General features: G+C 44.1%; 1 protein-coding gene across 5 annotated transcripts in view; it reads left to right on the plus strand.

Annotated features, from left to right (window-relative positions):
* Positions 1 to 6,627, plus strand: part of hspa12a (heat shock protein 12A) — a 53,707-nt gene extending 47,080 nt beyond the window's left edge. For all 5 annotated transcript variants that reach the window (XM_020607536.1, XM_020607537.1, XM_020607538.1 and 2 more), the window contains one exon: positions 2,359 to 6,627. In XM_020607536.1, coding sequence (XP_020463192.1) covers positions 2,359 to 2,990 — 632 coding nt within the window. In that variant the 3' untranslated portion in view covers positions 2,991 to 6,627. The remainder of the gene's footprint in view (positions 1 to 2,358) is intronic.
* The last annotated feature ends 4,292 nt before the right edge of the window (positions 6,628 to 10,919 follow it).

The raw sequence follows: 10,919 nt of genomic DNA on the forward strand, positions 1-10,919 counted from the left end.
GTGGTTTTAAAGCAGGTGGGAACGATGCTCTGGCTGAGGGAGAGGTTGAAGATGGTGGTGAGAACATCAGCCAGCTCACTGGCACAGGCCCTGAGAGCCATCCCAGGGATGTTGTCCAGTCCTGCTGCTTTGCGGGGGTTGATCTTCCTCAGGACTGTGCGTACCTAGCCTGGTGAGACAGTTATTGGAGGGGAGGTGGGGGGTTGGGTGGTCTCGGTGTGTGTGTGCCTCCTCTCTGTGCTGTGGCTGGAGGTCTCAAAGTGGGTGTAGAAGGTGTTGAGGTCATCTGGCAGGCTGTCTGTGCAGCTTACGATGCTGGTGGTGGTCCTGTAGTCTGATGTGCTGCAGGCTTTGCCACATCTGTCCGGATTCAGCAGTAGAATAGAAGCCATTCAGCTTCTCTCTGTACTGCCTCTTGGTCACTGTGATGGCTTTCCTCAGTCTGTACTTTGCAGCTTTGTACTCTGTCTCGTTGCCTGATCTCAATGCATGAGAGCGAGCATGTGGCGTACCTGACTGTTTATCCAGGGCTTCTGGTTGGGGAACCTCCTGACTAGTATGGTGGGCACAATGTTGTCAGTACAGGTACTAATGTATCCGGTCACATACTCAGCATAACCCTGTACGCTGACAGAAAAGTCCTCCAAGGTGGCTGCAGCTTTAAACACATCCCAGTCTGTCTGGGTGAAACAGTCCTGCAGGGTGACTTCAGTCTTTGGGGTCCAGAGTTTAATTTGTTTGGTGACAGGGTTTGTTTGTTTCAGTCTTTGTCTGTAAGCTGGATACAGGAACAAAGAAATGTGGTCTGAGCATCCAAGGTGGGAACGGGGTGCAGCCCTGTATGCACCACGTATGTTACTGTAAACATGATCTAGAGTGTTCTTGCCCCGGGTGGGAATGTTCGCATGTTGGTAATATTTGGGAAGTACAGTCTTTAAATTGCACTGGTTAAAGTCGCCTGCAGTGATAAATACAGCATCGGGGTGAGCTGTCTCTAGCGCGTTGATGACATCATAGAGTTTGCTGAGAGCCGCAGAGGGATTAGCTCTTGGGCTAACATACACAGCAGCCAGAAACACAGCATTATGCTCTCTGGCTAGATAGTAGGGGCAGCATTTCAGCAATAAAAACTTTACGTCTGGCGAACAGTGCTTATAAACAGTCCGTACATCTCCACACCACAAGTTGTTAATAAACACACACACTGCCTCCTTTTACCTTCCCCGAAGCAGGTAAATCAGGCGCTGAGGTTATTTTTCTAACTTTCCATTCTATCTTCCCATATTTTGTCTGCCCAAATGGGAACACCTTAAAATACATAGGGCAGGAAATTCCAGCAGTGGCACTTTTCTTCTGTTTTCCCCATTACAACTAAATCTGAACATAGTTTCACTGTTTAGCATCAAACACAAGCCTCAAAATCTAAATCTCTCCTAATTCTGAATCATTATTGTTACAGTTTAAGAAAATTACATATTAATAGACGTTTGATTGTATTTTCTTAGTTTCGCCCAATGTTATAAGCTGTAATAATGATCTTGTAGTCAGTCAGTGAGATGTGGAAGCAGGGCAAAACCCAAACTGTTCTTCAGCTTTAACTTCACAGTGCTTTCTATGCCTCCACGCTGGCAATAGCCATAGCCGAAGGTGTGATGTTTTCAGGTCACCCGTCCATCTGTCCGTGCAGGCACCTGTGCCTTCTTGTGAACAGTAACTCAGAAATAACTAAAGAGAGCTTGCTCAGATTGAGCACAACTGTCCAACTGGACTCAAGCATGACCTAGTTAAATTTGTATGGTTAAAGGTCAAAGTCACAGTGATCTCACATCCATCTGGCCCATTCCTGTGAATGGAACAGATATCTCAGAAACACCTTGAGGGAATTTTTTCAAATTTGGCACAAATGTCCACTCAGGGATGACCTGATTAGATTTTGGAAGTCAAAGGTCACAGTGACCTCACATCCATCTGATTCCCACGACTTTGTCTGGTTGGTGGAGGCATACAAATGCAAAGTGTTAATTCTAATTGTAGTTGTTGTGAGAGGTTTTTCTTGGCAGTGAGGGATTATTAGTGGCATTTTAGGTGCATTCACTGACAAAAAAGCACTTTAAACTGTGTTGGCTAAAATAGCTTGTTTACTGGCTGTCTACTCATCTTGTTACTTGCATTGCTGTACAGTTAAACCACATTTTCTGATAAGTTGTCATAAAATGGAATTATTATGCTTTAAAGAGAAACTTTACCCACTGCTGGAGACCAGCAGAGATGCAAAGGAACTAGTTACATTATTTTAAGTGCTATACTTAAGTACAGTTTTGAGGTATTTGGATAAAGGATTCTGTTTCTCTTCTGCAGCCGAGCTCTTTGAGAAGCCAGAGGTGAGCAACATTAAGTTCCTGTTCCTAGTGGGTGGGTTTGCTGAGTCACCTCTGCTGCAGCAAGCTGTCCAGAACATGCTCCAGGGCCGCAGCCGCATCATCATACCACACGACGTTGGCCTCACCATCCTGAAAGGTGCTGTGCTGTTTGGGCTGGACCCCAGTGTCATTAAAGTCCGCCGCTCACCCCTCACATACGGCGTAGGTGTCCTTAACCGCTTTGTGGAGGGCAAACACCCGCCTGAGAAGCTGCTGGTGAAGGATGGCACTCGCTGGTGCACTGATGTTTTCGACACATTCATCGCAGCCGACCAGTCTGTGGCACTGGGTGAGATGGTGAAACGGAGCTACACCCCAGCCAAGCCTTCCCAGCAGGTTATTGTCATCCACGTGTATTGCTCCGAGAGGGAGAATGTGAGCTTCATCAGCGAGCCTGGCGTCAAGAAGTGTGGCACACTTCGCTTGGATGTGAGCGGAACGGAAAGCACAGCACTGCGCCGCGAGATCCAGACGCTCATGCAGTTTGGTGACACTGAGATTCGTGCTATGGCGGTGGATGTGTCCACCGGACGCACTGTGAAAGCTAGCATTGACTTCCTGAGCCATTAAGTAGGCCATGAGAGAGCTAATGTTGCAGAATTATTGAATTGGTTGGCTTTCACACACACACACACACACACACACACACACACACACACACACAAAGCTGGGGTCAGTTACTGAGAAGTGGTTAACGATAATGAATCTCAAAGTGCATACACTCTTGGTTTAAACATCGAGGGTTGAAAGCTTGAAACAAAGTTTTACACTTTAGAATTCATGTTATGAGAGGTTATTAGAGGTCTTCATGGCTCCAGAATTTTGGAACTGGCCCAAAACAAATCTAATTCTAATTCCCAAAAAAAGCCCTTTAAATCTTAAAATGAGCTCGACTCCCATTCCCTCGTTAACAGTTGTCATTCTATGTATCACCTCCAAATATACTTATCAGTATTTTCTCAGGGCTGTCGGGATCCACTCGAGTATTGGACACATTCACACGCTGTCCCGAGACCCACAGTGGTAATAGTGGACCCCATTAGACTGAGCACAGTTTGGACTTGATCCCTTTGACGAGTCTCGGTTCCTCAAACCTAAGCGACCCATGAAGACCTCTCAGAGCTGCCTTTCCACTATTGGAACCTAATGAGCAGTATACTCTGTAATTCGCCCTGCATAACCTTCTGGTTTGTCGCGGGCCATCCTGCTTTGTTTCTCCACTGTGTTTTCTCTGTTTAGAGGAGGGAGGGGCTCTGCACCACACACATGCATTCAGCTTAGCAGAGCGTGAACACACAACTTGAAGGATCACACACTGGAGACTGGACTGCCAGCTCCACTTCAAAGTTTTGAGGCTGCCATAGCAGTTATTGGGCTTTTTAATAGCCTAACTCTCAGTTAGTGTAGATCAGAACGACAGAATCAGATTTTTCCATCGTTATTAAAAAAATTCCATCAATGACGGAAAATATTTTGTTAACGTAACCTCTGGGTCCTTGTTTTTCCTCTACTCACCTGTACTGATGACGCTTGAGGTGACACAACACAGATGTAACCAATCACAGGTGACTGCTCTGCATGCATGCCCCCCCCCCCTGAAATTTTGTTCCCAGAATGCAGGCTGAGGCAGAGCACAGTGGAAACAAATGCAGAACCTGTTACGAGCGCTAGCTTTTGGCAGGTTCCTCTAATGGAAAACCCCCTCAGGTGACTTCAGTATGTTTTCAGTTCATCACTTCAATCCATCCCTGTAGTTTGTTAGATGAGAGCTCGTTGACAGCACAGATACAGGCCTTCTCAGTGTTGATGCTTGAGCACTATTCAGCCATAATGTATTACAGAGGAAAGGCTCTTGAAGCAAGAAAAAAACAAGCTATATAAGATAATATTCCTACATAACCAAGGTGAATATGCAGACAGAAAACATCTTTATATGTCTCACTTTCTTTACTGATCGACAGATCATTGTGTATCGCTAATGATGCTGATTTGGCTGTTTGGTTGCTTCATGTGGTATATGTGCACTACAAAACATTTTGTGTGGTGACAGTATAAAAAGGTCATAATAACATGCCTTGAGGATTTGATGGAAGGTCTGCTCATGTTCTTCAAAGCTTCCAGCTCGATATTCCCCTTCACTGCTGTGCTGAGAGTCACAGCGTGGTTTTGCATGATTCCGCCCTTTAAACTGTAAACTAGTAACATGTTACCCTACTGCCATCCATGTTCCACAGCATACCATTTTATTAGCTCCACCAAGGCTAGGGGCAGTGTCTTTACTAGCATTTGTTTGTTGGTTTGGTAACAACATAACTCAAAGTAATGCATTTTATACCCCACCGAACAGTCCGTTACATTCTGGTGCTGATCTGTATCATCATCTGGATCCAGGAATTTTTTGAAAGGATTCTTCACCATTGTGAGTGTTGCTGTTTGCAATAGGGTACATAATGAAAACCTGACAGGCATCGCTAGTAGAGGCAAGAGGGGGGCTAGTTGGACTTGGTGCAAACGTCGACAAGAGTGCGAGCCTTCTGTGGCTGTGTAAAACATATCAGCGATGGGTGAAGATGGGACCAGGAGCTGAATTGGGGCCACCTGTGGGGGAAGTAAAACAAGCTTTAAACAGCACATATCTGTACACAACAGATGCATAATATCACCTCTTAAAACTGATATGATTAACACATTAGCAAACAACTCGTCATTCACAGGAGACAGCGTTGGCATTGTTTTAAAGTTGTGTTGAGCACCCATATTCACTCGGGTATGATCTCTAACTCGTAGGCTGCTAAATGCTTCGTTATGTTCAGGAGAGAGTGCCTAGCTATGTCTGCTGTTTGGCGTGGAGCAGGTATTCTGGGGTTTATCAGTCTTTTCACTGGGACCAGCTGCTCTGGGCGATGAGTAGTTTGAGAGTGCGCCAAACCATAAGAATGTGGGCCGTAAAACCAAAACAATGTGCTAAACCCCTCCATGGAGCTGAAGGAAACTGCACTTGTGTAACATTGTTTTTATATTTCACAGTCATGTACAGATAGTTTTTGTTTTTAGCTTGTTGATAACAATTCCCACTCAGCCCGACTAGCCCCTTTATGGCTGTTTAAAATGGAACAGCTTTAGAGGAAGACAGGAGATTTACATTTCGCATGTTCGACAGTTTGTACATACTCCCTTGTTGCACTCGGGGCAACAAACACTGTGCATGGTAGGAGAACCCACCTTAAAAACCTAGCCTTTTTACTGGTTTAGCACCAGGTGTGTGACACATCTTTACTACAGTACATCACATATTGGTACAAAATGACAGAGCATTGTACAGTACTCCACAGTACTGGAGCATATGAGGTGCTAGCATCCTAACTTTTGAAAACTGAAACCAGTCTAAAACACCACAGTTTGGAGAATTGCTGACAATAATGTTTAGTATAGTTTTAATAAATTGACTAAGTCATGTAGAACCACCAGTACACGATTACTAGAAATTTTCCACAATTAAATCTAAATCTAAAAATGTGAGAAGTGCTGCGAGTGCAATCTGAAAAGCAAGTTCAGAATCAAATGTGCTTAATTGTTGCCTTTCTTTGTTTGAGCTTTAGATGTGGGCGAAATGCCACTCGCCCGCTTGAATATGTTGACGGCAGGGGTGACTCTGCACCGAGGTGCAGGCCAGTCGAGACTGATGTTTATTTCTGTAAATACAATAACTAAATATTGTACAGATTTTTAGCATTGTTTTAGCAGCTTTAGAGCCAAGAATATGTGTGTGCGTGTGTGTCTCTGTCAGTTGGCCTGTCTGTGTGCACTGAATGCATGCTTTCACATCTCCGCCTGTTTTCCTCATCAGCCATAGCATGAGAGGCCAAGACAGATTTGATCGCCTTGTTCATTCAAAGTCGGAGGCTGGATGTGTCTCCTGCTACCCTTTTTTGTTCATTTTTGCAATCACAAAATAAACGTGAATACCTCTGTCCTTTCAGTGGACAAGTCTGCTGTGAGGCTGTTTGTGGTAGCAGCATCTCAGTGTGTCCAGGCCCCTCTTCCATCCAACCTGCAGTACGTTCTGTAGGTAGTTCAAAATGATGTGTTACCTTTAGAAAACTATGTATGCTTCCACCCTACTGCTAAGAAGAGCCATTGAATTTAGCAGAAATTATTGTTTTTGTGTTAAAAACTGGAGGTCAGTGATAATCAAGTAGAGTAAAAAGCCACATTTCCAGATGACTGTAAAAGGTTAACGTTTTAGAAGTTTAATCAAAAGAGTGCCTAGTGTGAATACAATGTGATGTCAAGATTCAGTCACCCCAACAGAACACACGCTGGTTTCCTGCACCCTCCTGATGATATACATAGCTTTATATAGAAGTGTGGCTTCAGACCTAATCCCTGAGCTTCACACTGACTGTGAATTCACTGAAGGCCAGTGCCACAGATAAATGTACAACATGATCAACATTCTTGTGAAATAATCTTCCTAGATTGAGTTAAAGGGGCATTACTGGGAGTTAGTTCTGCTGAAATGTCTTTGTCCTCATTCAGGCCTGGCGGTGTCGTGACTACTGTACGTCACGCAGTAGGTGCCTTTGATCGTGGCAAGTTTCACCCAGTGCAAAATTCTCTGTTCATGTTGTTTCTGGTTGGGTAGAGCAGGATTATAGAAAACTGGAAGGTGTGACAGCTTCCTTCAGTTTGGACTAGGCTGGGTTTTGTTCTTTCAGAGAGATTTTGTTTAAAAATGTTGCTGTAGTAAATGCTGGTGGGACTGAGCCTTTACAGCTGCTTCAGTGCACTGGCTTGCACAAGAGGCTGCACTTCCTCCAGTTGGATAGTGATCAGCCCATTCAGTAGGTTTGTTTACCTCACCATATCCTAACACAACTCCAGGACATGTGGTGTTTACACTTGACTCAAGCTAAAAAATGCAGAACTAGACATGAAGTATACTGTAAAGAGGCGACATGAAGAACAGTCAACCTTCGTTTGGCTTGAGAAAGAGACAAAGTAATCATGGAGGTATTGGTATTGGTACCTCATAGATATTTGAGACGCTCTGTGCTAGTACTTTGTGCTTTGGAAGATCTTAATTCTGACCACTCTCAAAGCCGCTTTTGAATCAAGGCTTGCTTTTCAGTGTCGCTGTACAACGTCACACAGGCTTCAGTGCTCTCTGCTGTCTTCAGCACTCTGCAATGCACGTTTCGCATGTGTCACAGGAATGACTGAACAACAAGTTGACTGCTGTTACTAATACACAAAATCAGTGATGATGATGATGATGATATAGTGTTTTGTTTTCTGGAAGAAACTGTCCTCAGCTTCGTCCCAGAGCTGGAGACGGGCTGGGCTGCTGCTTTCTGAGCTGATGTTAATGCTCATAACCACTGTAGCAGGGCAGCACTTCACATCCAGTGCTTAACTGGTAACTGACCTTAATAATCTTTTATGCCTTTGAGACATCTCTGTACTCACAAAGGACGGATATCAACTGGAAGGATTTAATAACACCATGTTTCTGTTGTTTCCTTGTCTAGGTAATTACAGTGCATTTGGTGCAACTGTGATTATTGTTTGATGAAGATACTGTTCCTGTATGTAGCAGCTTTATACTTAAAGCAATGATAAAACTGTAGGAAGACGTGTAGCTGACTTTACAGTAGCTTTCTGCTCTCGGCGCGCGAAGCTGAGACGACGTTGAATTTCTGGTCGATCAGTCTGAGGTCAAATAGTTCAGTGGATGTGATTTGAAGTAGCAGTCTAGCCAGCTTGCATAATGTACAAGTATCTGCTTATCATTATCTAGAATATACAAATGTTCAATAAATGTTACAGCTAAAATGACTGAGCTAGGATCATCTCAGCCACTCTGGAGCGCAACACAGTGTACACGTTGTTCTTTTATTGATGATATAAAGGTTGGTTTGTTTTTCTCTTTGCATTACCTGCTGTTCTCTTGCAGTTTTCAACACAGTAATAGATGTTTTTCTTTTCATTGCCAGGTATTCACTGTTTGTCACCAATAAAATGTTTGTGTATTAACATCCTTTGTGTGGTAGTTTTTGTTCTATTAATCTTGATTGGATTGTCACAAGGCAGATGAAAGACAAAGTATTAACAAATTTAGACAGTAAGCAACATGTAGTGGCACTCGTGCGTGGACTCCATCATTTTCAGCTTTGTGATCATCCAGTTTTCACATTGCCTGTGTGAACATTTCATTTAGCCGAAACAGAAGGAGAATCGTTCCAGTGTCCGGGAACAGTTCATCCTGTTCATCCTCCAAATCTGGAGTTACATGCTTTTCACTGGACAGTGACTTTGCACACATTCATCGGAATTCAGTATTTAAAGGAGTTCCCGACAGGACGCGGTATGCGCTTGCGCACGCCGCGAGGGTTGGGCGCGGTACAGGGGAGGAGGGCGCACATGCGCAAATCGCGCACATGTTGGACAGCAGTTGCTAGAGGACAACAAAGCTTTCCGGGAGGTGTTTAGCAGATATGAACTAGTTTTTCGAGAAGCAGACGTGGAGACATGATCTGTCTCTACACGTCAGCGAAAAGCTCTGGCTTTAGTTTTATTGATGACGAGGAGGACACGAGCTGCAGCAAAGAAGAAGAGGGTGTGGGTCCGCCAAAGTCAGCTTCTCCTCCATTTTCTTTGTGGTCTGTGTGGTTCTCCGCAATCAACACGTCGAGGTGTCCTCACAGAGCACTACCTTCGGTTTTAAACCTCAATGCAGGCGCTCGGCGCAGCGCAGATACGTTCTTGCGCCACGCAACATAGAAATGAATGGGTTTGATACCGGAGCACAGCACCCACTGCGTCCTATATGAAAGCCCCTTTTGGGGGAAATCATGTGCTGGATAAAAGAGGCACAAATGTAAATAGTGTGCAAAATAGTCAAGTCCCATTGTATTGATATAAAACTTGTGTAGCGCCACCCCCCCACCCCACCCCCAGGCATACAGTAGGTGGGTACAGAAGAGAGAACACAGTACATTTACAGTATGGACAGTCAGAATGACAAATTTTTCAACATAACTGAAGAGCATCTATCAGGAGGACAAGCAACATCCACATGTTGCCAAACATGCTTCAACATGAGGCACTGAAATGAGACTGGCCCCAAGTACACCACACATACTGTACCCTGTAGGAGAGAGGAACAAACACAGGGAGGGGAGAGAGGAAATGTGACTTACAGCCTACAACAGTCACTTAGCTCTCAGTTAGTTCCACTGTTGGACAGACGAGCTGTTTCAACGTTGTGTGGATGGACAAACCAACCCCATAAAGTCATGCATACAACAAGACCAGACTACACACATCCATAAAAGTTGAACTTACCTAACATGACTTCCCAGGGACCGGTTACTCTTTTTCTGCTTCCTTTTCTAATAGTTTGGTCTCCAAAGTTTGTAACAATCAGAAATGAATTATACTTTGTACACAGACCAAAGACTTATGCCGAGATTTCCGCCTCGTTTTTCCTGAGATGCTCAGAAATGTCAGCAACATCTTAGATGAAACACAAAATTGAATGTGAGTGCTTGTTATGTTTTTTCCATTTTTGATTGCAGCACAAAATTGGAAATTGGAAAATGAGCTGTTATCTGTTTGTTTATTTGTTTTGTTTGGTTTGGTTTTGGATGCAAATACTGAAAAAAATGATTTGTCCTTTGATTTCTGGTTTTAAAAATGAATGAACAAATGTTACATGGATTCCTCTGGAGCACGGAAATCCAGATCCAAAACATCTGGAATGAGGTCCTGACAACCAGGGGACAGAGAGGGGTCTCTAGACTGCTGATGGTCCAGCACAGAGTGAGAAGAGAGGACAGGGAGGAGGTGAGAGAGAGAGACGGTCAAAGTGTTTATTTGTCATATTCACAGTTAGGAAACATGTTTCCCTGTACAATGAAATTCTTACTTTGCCGTCCACATGAATGCCACAAAATACAAATGAAATATAAAGTAGATTAGGCAGTAAAATCACAAATCTAAGGCACTTTAAAGCAGCAAGTGAAGGGAGCAAATAAAAATACAACAAGAACACGATATAATGCAGAGAGAATATATGCTACATGGGAGCTGTGAAGTGTAAATATTGTGCATGTGCAAACTGAGTATGTAAACAGTACAGATGGAATTACATGAGGTAGATCCTGAGTCAGCTGTTTAGGAGTCTGATGGCAGGCAGAAAGAAAGAGTTTTTCAGTCTAGAGGTCCTGCATTTCACACTTCTGAACCTCTGGCCAGAGGGCAGAGAGATGAACAGTCCGTGCTGGGGGTGGGTGGGATCTTTGAGGATGGAGGCAGCTTTCCTATGCACCCTGCGGTGGTAAATGCTCTGCAGAGAGGGCAGTGGAGTCCTGGTGATCTTCTCCACAGTCTTTACCACTCTCTGTAGGCGCTTGCGGTCCATAGCAGTAGTGCTGCCATACCAGACAGTGATGCAGCTGGTCAAGATGCTCTCAATGATGCAGCTGTAGAAGTTGC

The sequence above is a fragment of the Monopterus albus genome, unplaced genomic scaffold (assembly GCF_001952655.1).
Source record: "Monopterus albus unplaced genomic scaffold, M_albus_1.0 scaffold87.1, whole genome shotgun sequence".
Classification (NCBI taxonomy): Eukaryota; Metazoa; Chordata; class Actinopteri; order Synbranchiformes; family Synbranchidae; genus Monopterus; species Monopterus albus.